The 23,605-nt window shown below is 43.2% G+C and overlaps 1 protein-coding gene across 1 annotated transcript; it reads right to left on the bottom strand.

Moving 5' to 3' along the window:
* Positions 1–556: 556 nt before the first annotated feature.
* Positions 557–22,576, bottom strand: LOC116985452 (small nuclear ribonucleoprotein-associated protein B-like). Its single transcript, XM_033040245.1, has 7 exons — positions 22,483–22,576; positions 21,596–21,764; positions 16,945–17,056; positions 12,205–12,345; positions 7,530–7,653; positions 2,080–2,208; positions 557–615 (listed from the first exon to the last, which is right to left on the bottom strand). Exons 1-7 carry the CDS (start codon positions 22,574–22,576, stop codon positions 557–559), a joined length of 828 nt encoding a protein of 275 aa, XP_032896136.1.
* Positions 22,577–23,605: the final 1,029 nt, after the last annotated feature.

Here is a 23,605-nt window from a genome sequence, read left to right as displayed (position 1 = left end):
TGGAACTTTGTATCTTTCAGGTTTGTACTTTAGAATGGTATTAAATTGAAACTTGACCCTTCAACATCATAGCCAAAGTTTCATAAAAGCTTTGGTGATCCCGAATTTAACTGTTCCATTCTAGCAGTCTGACAAAGCATGCGGTTTAAATGAACACCACTACTCTTGTTTCTTTTACTGTCAATATACGGCATGTTTCAAAAAAAAAAAATTCAAAATTTGATGAGTTTTATATTAGCAAGAATTAATACTATTGTAATGCAGAGAATGGTATGTTCTGATAGTCCATGAAACAACAAAAATTACATTTTGGCCAAATATTGTCAGAAATCTGCTGTTGATCAATCTAAACTGATTTAAAAATCATGGATGTTTGAACCAGAGGACAAAAAGGGAAGGTCTCTCCTTGATGGGAAACATCTTTGTCGACAGGTGATTTTTCCCATTTGGAAAATCTCCAGCTCACATAAGTAACAGGTAAACGAAAATAACTTAATTCCATGAACTGTTCAGTTCACAGTTGAGTAAATGTTCAAAAAGTCCCTCATCCCTTCTTCTAAGGCCTTGGAGGATTTGTTCGTGATCCAGGGAAACCTTGGGGATAAACCAATAGACCTATGTGAATACAGCCATGCAATATAAAACACAGTAACAATACAAGTAGCAGCATCTATATATTTTCTGCTTTCTAAAGAACAATTTAGAAGTTTGGATAAGTAGAACAGCAAAATAAAATATTTCATGCATTTCATCTACCTTAAGTGATGCAGCATAAATGGTTAATCAAGAGTGAAACAAAACAAGAACCACAATTGATCTGTAACATGGAAGTTAAATTACAATTAAAACACAAAGTATCTGTGCTATAACACCAGGATCAGCGCTCAATCAAGAAAACCAAAAAACATCTGAATTCAACACAAGAATGCCAGAAGGAATATCCAGAAGTTATTTAGAAAAACATTTGTAACTTGGGACCATTTCAGAAATGTAATCCTGAAGGGTTACATTTGGAGAGATGCAGGCACGGGGGTGCTAATTTCAAAGATAAAAACACATTCAAAGACTGGAGAAAGGAACTGGAAGAGTAGTATATCATACCAAAGAACGATGTCACTTCTTTCAACTGGCAAAGTTGGTTTTGATAGGAAAGGGGTCACACACACAAGGGAGAGTAGTTACTTACATTGAATGTGCTTTCCTTGTTCACCAACATGAAGGCCGCATGGTTGTGCAGCGGTAGAGTTGCTGCCTTATAGCGCCAGAGACCCAAGTCGATCCTGACTACGGGTGCTGTCTATACCGAGTTTGGACATTCCCCCCGTGGCCGCATGGGTTTTCCCTAGGTGTAGAAGATTGAGGGGGGGATCTTATAGAAACTTACAAAATTCTTAAGGGTTTGGGCAGGCTAGATGCAGGAAGATTATTCTCGATGTTGGAGAAGTCCAGAACAAGGGGTCACAGTTTAAGGATAAGGGAAATCTTTTAGGACCGAGATGAGAAAAACAATTTTTACACAGAGAGTGGTGAATCTCTGGAATTCTCTGCCACAGAAAATAGTTGAGGCCAGTTCATTGGCTATATTTAAGAGGGAGTTAGATGTGGCCCTTATGGCTAAAGGGATCAGGGGGTATGGAGAGAAGGCAGGTACAGGATACCGAGTTGGGTGATCAGCCATGATCATATTGAATGGTGGTGCAGGCTCGAAGGGCCGAATGGCCTACTCCTGCACCTATTTTCTATGTACTGGTTTCCTCCCACACTCCAAAGGCGTCTAGATTTGTAGGTTAATTGGCTTCGATAAAGATTGCGCGTAGGATAGTGCTAGAGTATGGGTCGGCATGGATTCGGTGGGCCGAAGGGCCTGTTTCCACACTGTACCTCTAAACAAAACTAAGTCTGGGACAAATAGTGAAACGAGTAGAAAAAATGTGCACAATTTACTGAGGAAAGGGATGCTAACAAACAGCAAACCATATCAGTGGAATCAAAATGAAGCTCCTCCAAACTCTTCAGAACAAACAAGATATTCAGGAGAGACCCACATAACCCAAGGTACAATACTATTTTGATACTTACCTCTCATCCTGGGCAACATTGGTGGTCTAATTCCTGGCAGCATTCCCATGGGAACTCCTCTGGCTGAAGGCATCCCCATTGAGAGTCCAGATGGAAATCTCAAGCCAGGAGGTGGCAGTCCCAGAAAGCCTGCAGCGTGAAGGATTGGTCATTGATCATTAATAGTCTATATTTCATGTTTTGCTTTTTACATAATGTCACAAAAAGTTCAAAACTGACATGTAGGTACGTATGCTACCAGGCAAACAGCGTGATCTATGTTACTTTCAAACCTTTTATTTATAGGTTTGTTTACCTTTTATAGAACCATTGCCTCTATGGCGAAAGTAGTTGATGTTCCAATGCAGAAATTAAAATTGGAGATGGTCATTGCTTGGCACCGTATGTGGTGATGAGGCCAAGAATGCATCAGCCATGCGTTTATTATAAAGGAGGAGGCCTGAGGGTCCAGTTGGCCTCTAATGCTACTCCTCTTTCTAATTTTCTTATGTTTATGGCACAAAGGTATTGGCCACATGAACCCATGCCTGATACTGTCTTAGTCTTGCTGCATGGGAATAGAAGTGTGAATACGCACACCTCCAAATTCAGGGATAGTTTCTTCTCAGCTGTTCTCAGGCAACTGAATAATCCCACCACAACCAGAGAGCAGTGCCGAAATACTATCCACCTCATTGGTGACTCACAGACTATCCTTGATCGGTCTTTGCTGGCTTTACCTTGCACTAAAGGTTGAAAGGTTCAAAGGTTCAAAGGTTCAAAGGTTATTTATTAGTCACATACACCTAGGTGTAGTGAAATGCTTCTTGCCAGTGCAGCACATAAAGAAAGAATACAGACATAACATTAATAAGAGATTTAAACATAAAGAACATCCCCCCACAATGGTTCCCATTATGAGGGAAGGCACAAAGTCCAGTCCCCAACCCCAGTTCACCCATAGTCGGGCTCATTGAGGCCTCCACAGTTGCCTCTACGGAGGCCCGATGTTCCAGGCCGTTCTCGCCGGGTGATGTTGCTCCGGCGTCGGGAGAATCCTCGCAGCGGCTTGGGACACCTGGAACGGCTGCTTCCGTACTGGAGGCGGCAGCTTCCGAAGCCAACAAAGCCGCGCCGGTTGGAGCTCCACTACTGGCAATCTCATCGAGAGATCCCAGGCTCCCGGTGTAATGTTCGGCGCCGCCGCCCGCAGCTGGCCGCTCCTCAAACCCGCAGCTCCGTGATGTTTTACTCTGCGGTCTTCAGCTCACCGGAGCTCCAGCGCGGCGACCCAGGCAAGGCATCGCCCGCTCCACGATAGCGCTCTAGCGCTGTGCCGCTGCCGAAGCCGTGGTTCTGGGCAGTGCCCGACAGGAAACGCCGCTCCAGGCCCGCTGGTAGGCCGCGAGGACGGGTCGAAACTGCAGCCCGGAGAAAAGCTGCCTCTCCGACCAGGTAGGGACCCTGAAAGGTAGTTTCCCCCTTCCCCCCCCCCACCCCCCACATAAAAAAGTCTAGAACTCCAGAAACAAAAACACTTTAACTAACTAAAAAAAAAAAAAGATGAAAAGACAGACAGCTGCAGGCTGGGCAGCCGCGCACAGGTCAGCGCCCCCTGTTGGTAAACATTATTCCCTTATCATGTATCTACACACTGTAAATGGATCGATTGCAATTGTGTATTTAGAAGAGTGCTGGTTAGACTGCATTTGGAGTATTGAGAGAAGAACTTAGAAGATTGAGGGGGGGTCGTATAGAAACTTACAAAATTCTTAAGGGGTTGGACAGGCTAGATGCAGGAAGATTGTTCCCGATGGTGGTGAAGTCCAGGACAAGGGGTCACAGTTTAAGGATAAAGGGGGAATCTTTTAGGACCGAGATGAGAAAAACATTTTTCACACAGAGTGGTGAATCTCTGGAACTCTCTGCCACAGAAGGTAGTTGAGGCCAGTTCATTGGCTATATTTAAGAGGGAGTTAGATGTGGCCCTTGTGGCTAAAGGGATCAGAGGGTATGGAGAGAAGGCAGGTACAGGATACTGAGTTGGATGATCAGCCATGATCATATTGAATGGCGGTGCAGGCTCGAAGGGCCGAATGGCCTACTCCTGCACCTATTTTCTATGTTTCTATGTGTATTGTCTTTCTGCTGACTGGTTAGCACGCAACAAAAGCTTTTCACTGTACCTCGGTAAACGTGACAATAAACTAAACTGAACGGACTGATTCATTTGTGAAAGGAGTTGAACATTGTACACACATCAGTAAACGTTTCACTTCAGATCGTTTGATGAAAGGAAGGTCATTGATTAAGCTGTTGTGAATGGTTGGAAAAGCAGTTGAAGATAATTAGTAATTAAAAAATGATACTGATGATCAAAATACAAATGGAAAATGTTGAAAATACTCAGCATGTCAGGCAGCATCTATGGAAAGAGAAACAATTAACATTCTGGATTGAAGACCCTTCGTCAGAACTGAGAAAGTGAAAAATAGTGTAATAGCCCTGTCCCACGGTACGAGTTCATTCCATGAATTCTCCCCAGTTTGCCCTGATTCGAACTCGGAGATTTACGGTAATGGCCAGTCGTCGGTACTCGGGGCTCTCGTGGACATTTTTCAACGTGTTGAAAAATCTTCACAAGTCTTCCCGTGCTTACCTGCCATTAGCGAGTCTTCCCGTGTAGCTGCCGCTAGGGTTACGAGCCGGTAAGAGACGCCCCCGTTCATTCTCCGTGCTTACCATGAATTTGATTTTTTTTTAACTCGGGAGAGCTCTTGAATGAACTCGCACCGTGGGACGGGTTTAAAGCTATAGAAAAGGTGGGGAAATCTGTGAAGGAAAGAGCGCGCGAGTGCACACTGTGGAAGTGAGTGTAGATGAACACCTTATCAAAGACGAGTAAGGAAATAGAAAGCAAGGATGAACATCACAAATGGGACAGATGTATATACCTGGATTCTGACAAAGGGAACTCGATCTGAAACAAACTATTTTTCTTTTCATAAATGCCACCTGACCTGCTGATATTTTCAGCAGTTAGTTTTTATTTCAGATTTATAGCAACTTGATTTTTTGATTTTCGATCGCTGTCCAACTCACAGCTAGGAATAAAAATCACCAATCTTGTAGTTCAACCTCTGTGTTTTCTTTCCCTTGTTTTTAGGAAGGTGTATTTATCTCGAGAGGACTAGAATACAAAAACAGGGGTGCAACGCTGAGGTTTTACAAGGCGCTGGTTAGACCGCATTTGGAGTATTGAGAGATGTTTTGGGCCCCATATCTGACAATGGATGTGCTGGCGCTGGAGATGGTCTCGAGGAAGTTTACGAGAATGATCCCAGGAATGATGGGGAGTGAGAATTGGAAGAGCAAATATGTAAGGAGATAGCAGATATTAGTAGTAAGCACAAGGTAGTGATTGTGGGAGATTTCAATTCTCCACACATATACTGGGAAACACATTCTGTAAATGGGCTGGATGGTTTGGAGTTTGTAAAATGTGTGCAGGATAGCGTTTTGCAGCAATACATAGAGGTACCTCCTAAAGAAGGGGTGGTGTTGGACCTCCTGTTAGGAAATGAGACGGGACAGGTGACGGGTTATATGGTTATATGGAATAAGTGGGTTAACATATGATGAGCATTTGACAGTGCCGGGGCTCTTCTTGCTGGAGCTTAAAAGGATGGGGGGGGGGGGGGGGGGAAGGCTTTGCTAGAGTAGATGTAGAGAGGATGTTTCCACTGGTGGGAGAGTCTAGGACCAGAGATCATAGCCTCAGAATAAAAGGACATTGCTTTAGGAAGGAGAATGTCTTTAGTCAGTGGCTGATCAATCTGTGGAATTCATTGCCACACAAGGGTGCGGAAGCCAATTCAATGGATACGTTTCAGGCAAAGATAGGTAGATAGATTCTTAATTAGTATGTGTTTCAGGGGTTATGGGGGAGAAGACAGGCGATTGGGGTTAGGAGGGATAGATCAGCCATGACTGAATGGCTTAGTAGACTTGATGAGCTGAATGGCCCAATTCTGCTCCTTTCATTTATGGATTTATAAATCTCATTCCATAGTAGATGTCCCCAGCTCCAATTAATTCCATGTAGATTCCACCCTCTCTCTAACCATCCTCATTGCACAGATTTTACATAATTAATGTTCTCTCTCTCTCTCTCTATTTAACCAGTATTTAACTCATCACCAATTTTTTTCAACAGCTTATCCCCAGCATCCCATCAGAGATATTCCCTTTTCTATATTCAATACTGCCCCAACCACGCTGTATTTCTTCAAGGTACAATTCTAATCACTGGAGTGATTTTGCTTCATTTCTCATTAAGTTCAGCTTTTCCAGGCCAGCTCGATGTTACACTGGGTCAAATACTAATTTGACACGAAGGGTAGTCATTCTCAATTCACCTCTGGAATATATCAGTTTGATCCATGTTTGGACTAGGGTCTGAAACCAAGTAGTCCAGGTGAAACTCAAACTGGCTATTATTGAACAAGTTATAGTTGTGGAATTTGAGGAAGGACATCCTTGTAATTGAAGCAGTGCAGCGTAGGTTCACGAGATTGATCCCTGGGATGGCGGGACTGTCATACGAGGAAAGATTGAAAAGACTAGGCTTGTATTCACTGGAGTTTATAAGGATGAGGGGGAGATCTTATAGAAACATATAAAATTATAAAAGGACTGGTCAAGCTAGATGCAGGAAAAATGTTCCCAATGTTGGGCGAGTCCAGAACCAGGGGCCACAGTCTTAGAATAAAGGGAGGTGATTTAAGACTGAGGTGAGAAAAAACTTTTTCACCCAGAGAGTTGTGAATTTATGGAATTCCCTGCCACAGAGGGCAGTGGAGGCCAAGTCACTGGATGGATTTAAGAGAGAGTTAGATAGAGCTCTAGGGGCTAGTGGAGTCAAGGGATATGGGGAGAAGGCAGGCACGGGTTATTGATAGGGGATGATCAGCCATGATCACAATCAATGACGGTGCTGGCTCGAAGGGCCGAATGGCCTCCTCCTGCACCTATTTTCTATGTCTATGTTTCTATGTTATAGGTGATCAAATAAACTTGGTAACATTGTTCTGAACTTGATGCTAGGCTGCATCTCAGGAGGACTTGGATTGGTAACCTTTCAGGTCAGAATCCTTCTTTGGGCTGGAAAAGGGTTCTGACCTAAAACATCATGTGCCCATAGATATTTCCTGATTATACCCAGAGATATTGCCTGAACCACAGAGTTATGCCATCACTTTGTGTTCTGTGCAAGATTCCAGCATCACTATTTCCTTTTGTCAACATGGAGATCAGGCAGAGTCTGCAATAAGACAATTATGTGTTCCACCTCTGAATCTGTAAATATGGTGAAAACATAGTTATTCACAATGCACCTTCAATCAAGCCCAGAAACTGATATTGGTGCCTTGTGCATCACATATGTGACAGGTAAATACTCATGTACCCACCTGCTCTTGCTTCCACAAGATTCACAAGAGGTGGGACCCCTCTCATTAGTATGTGGGGTTGAGGGGCAGCAGAAAAACTAGGAGCAGGTACACCTCCACATTCTCCAGCCCGAGGTGTCATTACCTGAAACAATAAACAAACACAAGGCAATAAAGCTACAGAATCACCCAAGAACTTACTTCAAGAAGAATGACCTAACACAGAGAACAACGTATCAATGTCGGCACAAATATTAAATTGTTCCCAGAAGACAGGCTTTTAGACAGAGACTGTACACTGCCATTCACAATCGTAAATAATTAACGAGCTACAATCAATGGGTTCCTTTCAAAGTCATTGCTACAATGTGTGCCATTTATACATAGGGTTGATTCACAAACTGCAATAAGATAATGGCATTGTTGAATGAGCAATAGTGATACTAGTGACAACTTCCCCACTCTCCAAAATAGTAGCATGAAAACTTCCCATCCAAATACGATAGGTACCAGATTGGGGTCTCAATTTAGCATTTTATCCGAAAACCTTGTGTCCACAAGCAATCACCAAATCCACCCTTGGTTTTTAACAACAAAATTCAATAGACTTCTGACTTTGAGACAAAGACTTGAACCACAGCTGACATAACACACCAAAACCTCTACTTCCTAAGAAGGCTGAGGAAGTTCGGCATGTCCATAACAACCCTCACCAACTTCTACAGATGTGCCGTACATATCTGGATACACCAGGATACATCACATGTTGGTTTGGGAACAGCTCCATCCAAGTAATAGCAGAGAATTGCGGATGCAGCCCAGACCATCACACAAACCAACCTCTCTTCAGTTTCCTCCATTCATACATCACGCTGCCTTGGCAAGGACAGCAGCATAACCAAGGATAAGTCGTACCCTGGCCATTTCCTCTTCTCCCCTCTCCTAGTGACAGGTTCTTCCCATAGAAACATAGAAAAAGGTGCAGGAGTAGGCCATTCGGCCCTTCGAGCCAACACCGACATTCAATATGATCATGGCTGACCATCTAAAATCAGTACCCCGTTCCTGCTTTTTCCCCATATCCCTCAATTCCTTTAGCCCCAAGAGCAAAATCTAACTCTCTCATGGAAACATCCAGTAAATTGGCCTCCACTGCCTTCTGTGGCAGAGAATTCCACAGATTCACAACTCTCTAGGTGAAAAAGTTTTTCCTCATCTCAGTCCTAAATGGCCTACCCTTTATTCTTAATCTGTGACACACTTTTAAAGAATTTTACGCATCTCTGTAAGATAGCCTCTCATCCTTCTGAAATTCCAGTGAATACAAGCCCAGTCAACCCATTCTTTCAACACCCATTCTTTCATCATATGTCAGTCCCACCATCCCGGGAATTAACATGGTGAATCCTGGGAATTAACCCAGCGGTTATCAGGCAACTGAACCATCCTAACATAACCAGAGATCAGTCCTGAACTACTATCTACCTTTGGGGAACCTTGGACTATCTTTGATGGGACATTGCTGGCTTTACCTTGCACAAAATGTTATTCCCTTATCACATTTAGAAGGATGAGAGGGTAACATATAAAGTTATAAAATAACTGGATGAGCTAGATGCAGGAATAATGTTCCCAATGTTGAGGGAGTCCTGAACCAGGGGGCACAGTCTAAGAATAAAGGGGAGGCCTTTTAAAAATGAGAGATTTCACCAAGAGAGTTGTGAATTTATGGAATTCTCTGCCACAGAGGGCAGTGGAGGCCAATTCACTGGATGAATTTAAAAGAGAGTTAGATAGAGCTCTAGGGGGCTAGCGGAATCAAGGGATATGGGGAGAAGGCAGGCACGGGGTACTGATTGTGGATGATCACAATGAATGGCGGTGCTTGCTCGAAGGGCCAAATGGCCTCCTCCTGCACCTATTTTGGATGTTTCTATGTTTCTATCATGTATCCATACACTGTGAACGGCTCGAGGTAATTATGTATTGTCTTTCCGCTAGCTGGTTACCCCGTGACAAAGGCTGTTCACTGTACCTCAGTACACGTGACCATAAATAAACTAAACTAAACATTTTCCAAATAGTCACCAGAGATGAAATCCAAATCTATACACATCTGCCATTTGATCACTATGTGTGTGCTTCAAATTAACATATCAATACACCTGTAGTATCATCTTACATATGACATACCTCATCCTGATATTTGCTGCAGTGAATACAATTGTCCTACGCTATGCTGGAGCAAGGCTCAAACCCTTACCATTTGACACAGTTGGTACAGACCAGGCATTGAAGAATGGTCTCGACCCGAAACGTCACCCATTCCTTCTCTCCAGAGATGCTGCCTGTCCCGCTGAGTTACACCATCAATTTGAGTCTATCTTCTGTTTAAACCATCTCCTTCTTCCACATTATAGTGTGTTCATTGTATGATTTATCATCATAATTTGGCTTTGTAAGCCACAGCTGTATTATACATTTCTACTTATTTTGAAAGTTGTGCCTAATATTACAAAGCATTTCTCGCTCATTCCTTATACAAACATATAAATACACCTTCCATTTCCTTCCAAGAACTTACAAAATTCTTAAGGGGTTGGACAGGCTAGATGCAGGAAGATTGCTCCCGATGTTGGGGAAGTCCAGGACAAGGGGTCACAGCTTAAGGATAAGGGGGAAATCCTTTAAAACCGAGATGAGAAGAACATTTTTCACACAGAGAGTGGTGAATCTCTGGAACTCCCTGCCACAGAGGGTAGTCGAGGCCAGTTCATTGGCTATATTTAAGAGGGAGTTAGATGTGGCCCTTGTGGCTAAGGGGATCAGAGGGTATGGAGAGAAGGCAGGTACGGGATACTGAGTTGGATGATCAGCCATGATCATATTGAATGGCGGTGCAGGCTCGAAGGGCCGAATGGCCTACTCCTGCGCCTAATTTCTATGTTTCTATGTTTCTTGCTCATTTCTTCCCTCAACAAGGGTTCTGACCCGAAATGTTACCTATTCTTTGGAGCGCAGAAGGTTAAAGGGGTGGGGGGGGGGGGGGGGGGGGGGGGGGGGGGGGGGGGGGGGGGGGGGGGGACTTGATAGAGGCCTTTAAAATGATGAGAGGGATAGACAGAGTTGACGTGGATAAGCTTTTTCCATTGAGAGTAGGGAAGATTCAAACAAGGGGACATGATTTGAGAATTAAGGGACAAAAGTTTAGGGGTAACACGAGGGGGAACTTCTTTACTCAGAGTGGTAGCTGTGTGGAATGAGCTTCCAGTGGAAGTGGTGGAGGCAGGTTCGATTTGATCATTTAAAAATAAATTGGATAGGTGTATGGACAGGAATGGAATGGAGGGTTATGGTCTGAGTGCAGGCAGATGGGACTAGGTGAGAGTAAGTGTTCGGCACGGACTAGAAGGGCCGAGATGGCCTGTTTCTGTGCTGTAATTGTTATATGGGTATACCTTTTCTCCAGAGACGCTGCTTGACCCCCCAAGTTACTCCAGCATTTTGTGTCTATCTTCCTGCTCACAAATCGGGTTTTCATTGAAAAACAGACTAGCAAATCTGAAGAAGGGTCTCGACCCGAAACGTCACCCATTCCTTCTCTCCAGAGATGCTGCCTGTCCCGCTGGGTTACTCCAGCTGTGTGTCTAATTTTGGAGTGGATTGCCAAGGTGTGAATTATATGTCAAGTATAGAATTAGTTCAGATGAAGAAGTGAAATTCAGTTTCAGTGTACGCAAAAGAGTTATGATTGCAGTACACAGAAAGATGTGTATGTTTACAATTGGCAATTGATTTTATGACTGCACCTTTTGGGGATCAGACAAAACTAAATTGCACCTACACTCCTGGGCTATTTTGGAAATACCCTGTCTGACATGTAACAGAGCAAGTAGAGTGTATGGATTGAGGACATAGCTGAGGCAGGGGCTATTGCAACTTTTAAGGAACAATTAGACAGATACATGGATAAGAAAGGTTTAGAGGCATATGGGCCAAACACAGACAGGTTGAACTAGTGTGGCTGGAACATGTTGGTCGGTGTGGGGAAGTTGGACCGAGGGATTTGTTTCCACACTCTATGATTCTCTGAGCAACCTGCACCTATCTGGGTGGTGAACACAAGGAAGTTCAGGACTTTGACACATGCAGAGAAGTCTCCAACTTGCTGACAGATATCGGTCACTCTGCTCTCCATGAAATCCAGCAGTGGAGGATATAATTCCTGAAACTTCTTCTGTTTTTGAATTCAGTGGCTGGTTAGAACTTGCAACAGATCCACGAACTCAGTCGCCATCTGACTAGTTGATCAAATTAGAGGATCAGCATCTCATATTTAATTTGGGCAGCATACAGCCTAGTGGTATGAATATTGATTTCACTTTATTCACGTAGCCCCGGCATTCTCCCTCTCTCTACCCTTCCCCCACCCATTTTGACCCTACAAACGGATTACAATGGCTCGTTGCCTTTATCACCGTTACTTTTTTGCATATCTTTCATTGTTCTTTATTTCTCCACATCACCATCTATATCTCTAGTTTCCCTTATCCGTAACCACTGAAGGCTTCTTGACCCGAAACGTCACCCATTCCTTCTCTCCAGAGATGCTGCCTGTCCCGCTGAGTTACTCTAGCTTTTTGTGTCTATCTTTGGACGAATATGTAATACGGTTATTGTCACGTTTTACTCTTACCTCTTGTGAGGGACCGCCAACCCCCCTTACTGGTCCAGCTAGACCTGTAGGTATCTGGATCATTGATATACTGACAGGTATTCCTCTCAATGCTGCTCTGCCAACACCAGGACCACGAACTGCAACTCTGGAAATGCCAACCTGCGAATAAGCATTGAAAACAAAGATCACATATATAGACTTGTGAATTAGCAAAACTTCCAAACATTTCATCAGAGTATTACTAACTGAAATTTCAGTGACAGAGCTGCCAACTCTCATGCACTGAGCGTGAGACTCACGTATTTCGCCCAATTCTCACGCTCATCACAGAATTTCTCACGCTCTGTCGTGAGAGATTCTGTGATCAACAAGAATTTCAAAATTAATACCAACTGCTTGTGTGCGTGCGTCTGTTGACAAGATAGCAGCATTCTTATTCTCTGTTACTCTCATTTGACCGAACCATCACACACGTCCAAACCATGTCCACATGCACATTTACATTGAAAGACACAGACCGGGCAGTGAATGAATGTCACCCGGCGCAACAAGTAAGGCCATGTCCTGCTCCTGGCGGCAGATGGAATTTAAGGATTTGCGGGAAGCGGGTGACACAAGCAAGCGGCAGGAAAGAGGTGTTCACATGGGGCCCGGAACTGGGGGAGGGGGTGGGGCTGGGGGGGGGGGGGGGGGGGGGGGTGGGGCTGGGAGGCCACTTGATTTTGAAGCATTCTTGCATGGTGGAGGTATAACGTAGTCATAGAGTGATACAGTGTGAAAACAGGCCCTTCGGTGCAACTTGAACACACCTGCCAACATGTCCCAGCTACACTACCTGCTTTTGGTCCATATCCCTCTAAAACTGTCCTAACCATGTATCAGTCAACTGCTTCTTATATGTTGGGATAGTCCCTGCCTCAACTACCTCCTCTGGCAGCTTGTTCCATACACCCACCACCCTTTGTGTGGAAAAAGTTACCTCTTAAAAATCAAACAAAAAACATTGAAATTATGCTTCTACAATGCACTAAAACATGATTTTAATACATCAAATTTCAAAACGTCCCTACCATGGGAGGGGGGGCAACCCCTCCCACCCCTAACCATATAACCATATAACAATTACAGCACGGAAACAGGCCATCTCGACCCTTCTAGTCCGTGCCGAACACGTATTCTCCCCTAGTCCCATATACCTGCGCTCAGACCATAACCCTCCATTCCTTTCCCGTCCATACAACTATCCAATTTATTTTTAAATGATAAAAACAAACCTGCCTCCACCACCTTCACTGGAAGCTCATTCCACACAGCCACCACTCTCTGAGTAAAGAAGTTCCCCCTTATGTTACCCCTAAACTTCTGTCCCTTAATTCTCAAGTCATGTCCCCTTGTTTGAAGCTTCCCTACTCTCAGTGGGAAAAGCTTATCCACGTCAACTCTGTCTATCCCTCTCATCATTTTAAAGACCTCTATCAAGTCCCCCCTTAACCTTCTGCGCTCCAAAGAATAAAGCCCAGTCGCTCCACTCCTTTACCGGGTACCCCCAAGGTCAGTGATCGCTCAGCCCCCCCCCCCCCCCCCCCACTTTCAAAAACGCTCCGCGGCCCCTGGTTCAGACAGAGAGCACTACCAGATGTGAGCGTGCAACTGAGGTCAGTTGTCCATGATGTCCGATCCCAATGCTCAGCACTTCGTGTTTCGGAGTTGGCTAATGTTATTTATTTGTAATTAGCCTGATTTGTAATTAGTTGACAAAACCTTAAATTATAAATCTATAATATCCAAGGGGATGGGATAAGTGTAATATTAAAATGACTTGCAAGGTGTCAGGATGTCGGTCACAACATACAGCCCCGGTAACCCATTATTTCCTTCAGTGAAATATTGGGAAGGTAGCACTATTGTCATTTGCCACTCAACTATAACGTTTGTTTTCCTCACTGACTATTTCTAACTGCCCCCCCCACCCCCCCCCCCCAAATTTCTTTGACGTGTTGAATAGAAATGTCCCCAATCTCATTGTTTTATTAATTGAACACACAGATGAACATCCTCAAGGAGGGTAATCAGATGGAAACTGATTCAGATGCGATGTTTAAGAGCTTGTTCAAAGAAGGGCATCTTTAAGGGAGTGACAGATACTTGCAGGGGAATGTATGAGGAGGTTATTATTTGGCTTTAGTTTTAGCTTGAACCAGGACATCTGAAGATTAAAAGTTTAATATGGTAATTGTGCTGAAACTGACTCCGACCAACCACATAATGAATATCATCCATTCCAGAGGTTTTATTTTTCTGATGCCATTTAAATTTCACTTGGATTTCAATCACTTCAGTGTAAAAGTAATTGGGAATAGGGAGCATTGCAACAAAAATTTCCCTCGGTACATATTAACTGAAACATAATAATGTATGCATGCTGGTAGGTGCAATCAAAACAAAGATATTTTTATCATTGTTGTGTTATGAATACCACAGAAAATATGATGTACTCTCAAGATCACATTAAATAGAATATTATTGCTTTAATATATATATATTGTTATTGGACATTACATTTTGGAAAAGTCCCAACTGAGACAGAGGAAGACAGCAAAATACTGAAAATATTGGGGGTGAAAATGACTTCAGGAGTTTTGTTCGGAAAATGAAGGAAATTGTAACAGAATACTATACAGCTGAACGAGTATAATTTTATGGATGAGAAATTGTGTTCAACCAATTGATGACTTCTTTGACAAAGTAACTGGCATGTTAGATAACAAGGAAGCCACTGGATGTAGCAGATTTTGTTATACAAAATTTGGTTCATGAAGTGCCCATAAATGATTACCGCATTAGATAAGCACCTGTGGACTCGAACGCAATAGTTTAAGTCCAGGGGGTCGGATATGGGGCTTTGTGTGGGCCAGATATATTGTTAGTGCAGAGGGACTAGGAGCAAGGCCAAGTGTGCATCCAGAGTCAAGGTCTGGAATAGTACTAGGTGTGCAGTCAAAGCTGGGACAATGGGAATGTTCAGCACTGGGAACCTAAGCAGGTAAGCAGCTATGATCAGGGTTGAATAGGGGGCCATGTGTAAGGCTGGACTTGGGGTCAGGAATGAGAGAAGGTATGTAACTGGAGTCAGGGTCAGGAGTAGTACCAGTTGTGCAGTGAGACCCAGGTTGGTCAACATTGGCCAAGTGCTTTATTATAATCTGATTTCCATACATGCATACACTGAGATCATTCATGTGTTACACCTGTTGATCAGAGCCTGACTCTACTGTGGAATGTATTTAGGAATGTAATTTAGCCTAACCTTATTCATAGCTAATCCAATTTAAAGCATAATTATTGCATTCAAGTGCAAGTTAAAAGACTCGCTACAGTATAGAAACATAGAAAATAGGTGCAGGAGTAGGCCATTCGGCCCTTCGAGCCTGCACCACCATTCAATATGATCATGGCTGATCATCCAACTCAGTATCCTGTACCTGCCTTCTCTCCATACCGCCCGATCCCCTTAGCCACAAGGACCACATCTAACTCCCTCTTAAATACAGCCAATGAACTGGCCTCAACTACCTTCTGTGGCAGAGAATTCCAGAGATTCACCACCCTGTGTGAAAAAAAACATTCTCATCTCGGTCCTAAAAGATTTCCCCTTTATTCTTAAACTGTGACCCCTTGTTCTGGACTTCCCCAACATCGGGAACAATCTTCCTGCATCTAGCCTGTCCAACCCCTTAAGAATTTTGTAAGTTTCTATAAGATCCCCCCTCAATCTTCTTAATTCTAGCGAGTTCAAGCCGAGTCTATCCAGTCTATGCACCAGATATGCATTTTTCAGCTTGAAATTGTGCAAAGCTCAGTACCATTGTAGGGGGGTGTCCTCTCCAACCCCCCCTCGGTCACTATGCTCCCTCGGGCTTGGCCTCACTCCCAACTCGCACCCAAAGTTGGCAGCCCTGCAGTAAGCCACATAATGAGTTGCCTGGGGATAGACTCAAAGTGCTGGAGTAACACATCAGGTCAGGCAGCATCTTTGGAGAAAAGGGAAAGCTATCCTTTTTCTCAAGAGATGCTGCCCTGACCCGCGACGTTACTCCAGCACATTTTGTCTGTCTTTGGTATAAATCAGCATCTGCAGTTCTTTGTTTCTACGAGTTATCAAGGGAAATTATCAATAATTTGGCCAGAGATTAATTAAGAAATAAAGAGGTAGAATTACAGATAACGTTGGGAAAGGAATTTATAGATATTACAATCATGACAATTGAATGACATTACAAATAAGTGAGTGAATGAAAGAGTCCCAACTCGAAACATTACTTATTGATGATCTGCAGAGATGCTGCCTGACCCACTGAGTTACACCAGCACTTTCTATCTTCCCCAGTAAAAATTAAGGCCTGATTGATGGTTGTCATTGGATCAAATATGACATCATGATTATGAAAAACCAGTATAATTTCAGTTGGATGCAAAAGATTGGAATGATGCACGTGGCCAAGGATTGGACTTCATGCTGAGGACCAAAGGCTTGCATCGTCCAAAACATCTATTACTCTATCAAGGTTTCAACCAAGGTCTTGTTTCACACAGAAAACTCACTGACATCTATTTCTTTGCTAATTATATCATTCAGGTTATTTAAAGAAAAAACAACTAGGAAAAAACACCCATTTATAGAAAAAGCTTCTAGGTTTTTTTTCTTGCAAAAGATCTAATTGAAGGGATTGAAAAAAAAAACCTATAAACTACACTTACCTCTCTCACAGGAGGCCCTTCCACAGTCATTGTTACAAGTGTCTCTCCTCGAAGCAACACAAGTCCAAGCGACCTTTTTTCTTCCCGTTCTCCCTTCTTGGAATTCTTTGATCTACACCAATCCAGTCATTAGATAGGAAGAAAAATGCAATAACAAAATTTAATTCACAACCTTTAAATTAAGGAGCATTTAATTGTACACACACGCAAAAAATCCAATGTTTGATATTAAGTAGCTGAAAAGGAATTACATGGAGAATATATTCTTAACTCACACACTTCTTTACTTTTAATGTGGAAGTAAAGCCCTTCAATAAGATTGAAGATAGAAACAAAATGCTGGAGTAACTCAGCGGGCCAGGCAGCATCTCTGGAGGGAAGGAATGGGTGACGTTTCGGGTCGAGACCCCTCTTTGTGGACGACTTGATTAGCCATCAGCAGTGGGCTTATTTTATTTGCACAAGGAGTGTCACTGTCAAAGGCTGTGATCACAATTCTAAAGTTATATAATGTTTGGGACAAAGACCCATCATTTATTTATTTGCCTCTGTACTTCACAATTTTAAATTTGTAATAGAAAAAAGAAAATCACATGTGGTTAAAGTGCACAGTGTCAGATTTTAATAAAGGTCATTTTTATACATTTTGGTTTCACCATGTAGAAATTACAGCAGTGTTTATACATAGTCCCTCCAATTAGTGGCAGGACTGGCAATTCAATGTTCCAGGGCACTGGAGCTTCAGGAGAGACAGAGGTGAGGGGGAAAAGGGGAGCGGGGGGTTGCATTGTTGGTTAAGGAGAATGTCGCGGCTGTGTTCAGAGGTGACATTACGGATAGTTCGTCTCGTGAGGACATGTGTGGAGCTGAGGAACAAGAAAGGAATGATCACCTTGTTGGGGGTGAACTACAGACCCCCGAATAGTCAATGGGAATTAGAAGAACAAATGTGCCAGGAGATTGCAGACAGCTGCAGGTCAAACAAGGTTGTTGTAGTAGGGGATTTTAACTTTCCCAATATAGACTGGGAAAATCATGGCATGAAGGGTTCAGATGGGGTGCAATTCCTCAAAAGTGTTCAGTAGAGTTTTCTTAAACAGGATGTGGAGGCTCCCACATGTGAGAGGGCAACGCTGGATCTAGTATTGGGAAATTGACCTAGATCGATCTCCTAGGGAGGCTTAATTCTCCCGTGCCTTTCATCCGCAGTACATTTAAAACGCGGATGTGTGTGCTACTCACGTGCCGTCGACGATATTTCCAATGGTAACGGTCCGTAAAGGCAGCTGAAATTCTGCCTTTACACCGTGGACTGCGTGCATGTGCTGCGTGCATGTGCTGCGCTGCGCACTGCGCATCAGCCTACTGCGCATGCGCAAGTTTCATGGCGGGTATTTACAAGATGGATAGTGATTACCTGAAGAGTTTCTCGAAGCAAACTTACGAGGAAAAGACCAAAATAATTTAAAATGTCAGACCAACGCCGGAACTTAAAGAACTTCAACAGCGCAAAGGAACAAAAATAATGAGAACATTTAAAACAGCTTGGTACAACAGGAAACAAAGAGACAAATGGGTTTTGTATACAAATAATATGGTAAGTAAATTTCTTAGAGCTATATATTTTTAAATACTTTATTAAGAGATAGGACCTATTGAAGACAAATTACTTGATAAAAGTTGTGAGAACAATCTGCGCATGCGCAGTTTTCGAGATTTTTAAAAGACTCTGCCTACCCTAACTAATTACTCACGGCACGTGCCTGTACTGAAGGTACTGTCGTGTTTGAAGGTAGACAAATCTCCAGGGCATGATCTGATACATACAAGGACATTGTGGGAAACTAGAGGAAATTGCGGGAACCCTGGTTGAAATTTACAAGTTGTCGTTACATACAGGAGAGGAGCCAGAGGGCTGGAGGGTGGCAAATGTTGTACCTCTTTTCAAGAAGGGCTGCGGGGAAAATGCTGGGAATTATAGGCCAGTGAGTTGTAGTTGGTAAGTTACTGGAGAGTATTCTGATGGATGGGATATACAGGCATTTGGATGGGCTAGGGCTGATAATAGACAATAGGCGCACGAGTAGGCCATTCAGCCCTTCGAGCCAGCACCACCATTCACTGTGATCATGGCTGATCATCCACAATCAGTAACCCTCTCATCCTTCTAAACTCCAGAGTGTACAAGCCCAGCTGTTCCAATCTATCAACATATGACAGTCCCGGGAATTAACCTCGTGATTAGGCATAATCGGTGTAGTTTTGGACGAGGGAGGTCGTGCCTCATTAATCCGATTGATTTTTGAAGACATGACCAAAAAAGTTGATGAGGAAATAGCTGTAGATGTTGTGTACATGGAATTCAGTAAGGTGTTCGACAAGGTTCCGCATGGTAAGCTGCTCTGGAAGGTTAGATCGCATGGGATCCAAGGAGAGATAGCTGAATGGATAGCAAATTGGCTCCATGGAAGGAAGCAGAGGGTGATGGTGGAAGGTTGTTTCTCAGACTGGAAGCCTGTGACTAGTGGTATGCCTCAGGATTCGGTGCTGGGCCCGTTACTGTTTGTCATCTACATCAATGATTTGGATGAGAACATACAGGGCAAGATTAGCAAGTTTGCTGATGATACATAAGTTAGTGGTTTTGCAGATAGTGAAGATGGTTGTGAAAGATTGCAGCAGGATCTGGATCGATTGGCCAGGTGGGCGGAGAAATTGTTGATGGAATTTAATACAGAGAATTGCGAGGGGTTGCATTTTTTGATATTGAACAAGGGCAGGACCTACACAGTGAATGGTAGGCCTCTGGGAAGTATTGTAGAGCAGAGGGATCTAGGAGTACAGGTGCATGGTTCCTTGAAGTTCGAGTCACAGATAGATAATGTGGTCAAAGAGGCTTTTGGCACATTGGCCATCAGTCAGAGTATTGAGTATAGAAGTTGGGAGGTCATGTTACAGTTGTATACGACATTGGTGAGACTGCATTTAGAATAGTATGTTCAGTTCTGGGCACCATGTTATAGGAAAGATATTGTCAAGCTTGAAAGGGTTCAGAAAAGATTAACGAGGATGTTGCCAGGATTAGAGGGTGTGAGCTATAGGGAGAGGTTGAGTCGGCTGGGTCTCAATTCCATGGATCGCAGGAGGATGAGGGGTGATCTTATAAAGATATACAAAATCATGAGAGGAATAGATCAGGTAGATGCACAGAGTCTTTTGCCCCGAATAGGGGAATCGAGGACTAGAGGACATAGGTTCCAGGTGAAGGGGAAAAGATTTAACAGGAATCCGAGGGGTAACCTTTTCACACAAAGGGTGGTGGGTGTATGGAACAAGCTGCCAGAGGATGTAGTTGTGGCTGGGACTATCACATTGTTTAAGAAACAGTTAGACAGGTACATGGATAGGACAGGTTTGGAGTGATATGGACCAAGTGCAGGCAAGTGGGACTAGTGTAGCTGGGACATTGTTGGCCGGTGTGGGAGAGTTGGACGGAAGGGCTGTTTCCACTCTAATAGCAGATACCAGCTGGCGGGCTTTGATTGCCACATGTGTCGAGATAACTGGACAATGATTATATTGTCAACAGATGCTAAGACCGTCTTTTGGGTTTAGCATGCAACAAAGGTAACGTTACTGAAGGTGTAAATGAAAAGTCTGGGAAAACCGGGATTATAATGGGACCGACGATATGTTAAGTGATAAGATACTGACAGGGCTCTGCTAGCCACGTATTACAAAGGTAAGCAGCAAAGTACAGAGGCAAGGAAAGTGACCACTATTTGGCAGTTGAAAAAGGAAGACAGAAGAGATTCTGGCAACCAACAGAAAACAGAATATGTGGCCACTGTTCGACAGATGAGGTTGAAACAGAGGTGCACTTCCTCCTAAAATGCAAAAAATTTGATAAAAGAAGGAAAACATACTTTGACAAACTCAGTGTGGCAACCCGTGATTTTAAAGAACTAGATGATACATCAAAACTAAGAATAATCCTTGGCGAAGGAAATACGGCCCATCTTGGTGCACAATCAATCAATCAATCAATCAACCTTTATTGTCATCTTGCAAGAAACAGACAATAAAGGTTGATTGATACGTAACACATGCCATAACCTGAGCGGTGAATGACCAACATGCACATATGTACGCACACACTAATTGACATTAACTGACACCAAGAAATTAATATTGAATTGCTAAACTTGCTATTGTGTTGTACTGCTTACAGCTACAAGAACGTGTAGCAATCAATAAAGGGCTATAGGTCTATTGCGAGTTTATGTACAGGGACATATCTATCCATGCACTGTATACTTGTATTTATACTTATGCATTTTAAATATGTATGTCATGTTTTATACTTTGGCAATATAACGACGTATTTTTTTATCATGCCAATAAAGTTTTTTAATTGAAATTGAATTGAATTGGGAAATGAATATGTTAATGTATTAATAAACACCTCCACCAGTTTTTGGGACATCCACAAATCCCACCTATTCCTGTGACATGATAAAATCCAGCGATATCCACAGAAGTGGCGGTGATTTCATGAACAGGATAATGAAAGTCAGTTTACAAGCGACAGAGACCAAGGTCAAAACATAAACCTATTTTTTTCAAATTGTGAAATTGTAAGCATACATACTTCAACGTCCTGAATTCATCACAGTCACAAAGAATCAAGTTCATATGCCGGTCGAAAGCTTTTAAAGTTCCAATGAAAACACGGCTGTCCTGAAGAACACAGCGCATCCTGTGATCCATAAAACGCACCAATTTAGCACTTCTCCCAATAGGCTGAAAATAAGAGGAGACTATTATAGACTAATACAGCACAGTGACATGTCTATGCTGACCAAGTTGTTTAATCAAACTAATCCCATTTGTCTATGTTGGGCCCATATCCCCCCCACCCCCCACACACACAAATCTTTACTTATCCATGTACTATCGAAGAGTACTTTAAATATTGCAGTTGCATCCACTGCTAACATTTCCTCTGGCAGCTCTTTCCATATATGCAACCACCCTCTATGTGAAGAAATTACCTTCCGGTACCTTTCAAATCTATTCCCTCTCACCTAAAATATATGCCATCTAGTTTAGCCATGGGTTAAATAATGTGGCTAATCACCTACCTATGCCTCTGCCGATTTTATACACATCAGCCTTCGATGCTTCAACACAAAAGCCCTAGCCAAATCATCCCCTCTTTAGAATTCCCTCCCCTCCAAGGATTCATCCAACTTCCCTCTATGGATTCCTAAGTGTGCTCCAAATCCTTGTGGAGTGGCCCCTCATTCCAAATCCTTTACATTTTATTCCTTAAAAATGTTCCATTGCATTTGTACAGAATTGTATCATTCTATCGGAAAGACCTGTAGATGTAATAACATATTTAACCCAAGAACTAGTCCAATTCAGTCGCCGTCGTTCCTGAGAATGTGGCTTTAAATCAGCAATATCCACAGTGCCACCGAGAGAGATTCTCCAACATCTTGTCAACCGCTCACTCTCAGTCCACCCACCCACCCAGCACACGCATTTTTCCAGGGTTGCGCTGTCTCGCTGCCCGGGAAATGCGAGCACATGTGGTCGTGAACCGCGGGATCACTCCTCTCACCATCGTGGAACAGCCGCTGCGACTCTCCCCTGTACACACACTGCCGACGAGACGAGACTGGACAGGTGGGTGGGTGGCGTGAGGACAGACACGAGTTAATCACAGCCCAGCATTGCTCCAGGTGCAGTCGGGGGGTGGCCCTCTAGTCCAGGTAACACCAATTTTACGTGAACCATCAGCTGACAAATTTTGACTGGGGACCATGCATGTTAAAGTTTATAAAAAAAAATGAAACATTCAAACAAAGTGCTCAATTGTGTGTTTAAAAAAAATCACACAACCAGCAGTAAATTCGGGGGAAAACATCCCAGCAGTGAATGGGAAATATTGCTGTGTCTGGGACCTTTAAGTTAAAAGTCTTCATTCAACATTGAGCTTTTCTAGTTCTGATCAACATCATCATTGGCATTTGCCTCCTGTAAGCAATGTTTGCATTCCATGCCCTGCAAAAACATTTGCTTACATAGAAACATAGAAACATAGACAATAGGTGCAGGAGGAGGCCATTCGGCCCTTCGAGCCTGCACCACCATTCAATATGATCATGGCTGATCATCCAACTCAGTATCCTGTACCTGCCTTCTCACCATACCCCCAATCCCTTTAGCCACAAAGGACACATCTAACTCCCTCTTAAATATAGCCAATGAACTGGCCTCAACTACCTTCTGTGGCAGAGAATTCCAGAGATTCACCTGGAAAATGTGTGAAAAATGTATTTCTCATCTCGGTCCTAAAAGATTTCCCCCTTATCCTTAAACTGTGACCCCTTGTTCTGGACTTCCCCAACATCGGGATCAATCTTGCTGCATCTAGCCTGTCCAACCCCTTAAGAATTTTGTAAGTTTCTATAAGATCCCCCCTCAATCTTCTAAATTCTAGCGAGTACAAACCGAGTCTATCCAGTCTTTCTTCATATCCTGACATCCCAGGAATCAGTCTGGTGAACCTTCTCTGTACTCCCTCTATGGCAAGAATGTCCTTCCTCAGATTAGGAGACTAAAACTGTACGCAATACTCCAGGTGTGGTCT

Source organism: Amblyraja radiata, chromosome 2 (assembly GCF_010909765.2).
Source record: "Amblyraja radiata isolate CabotCenter1 chromosome 2, sAmbRad1.1.pri, whole genome shotgun sequence".
Classification (NCBI taxonomy): Eukaryota; Metazoa; Chordata; class Chondrichthyes; order Rajiformes; family Rajidae; genus Amblyraja; species Amblyraja radiata.
This window is presented reverse-complemented; position numbering and strand designations above follow the sequence as displayed.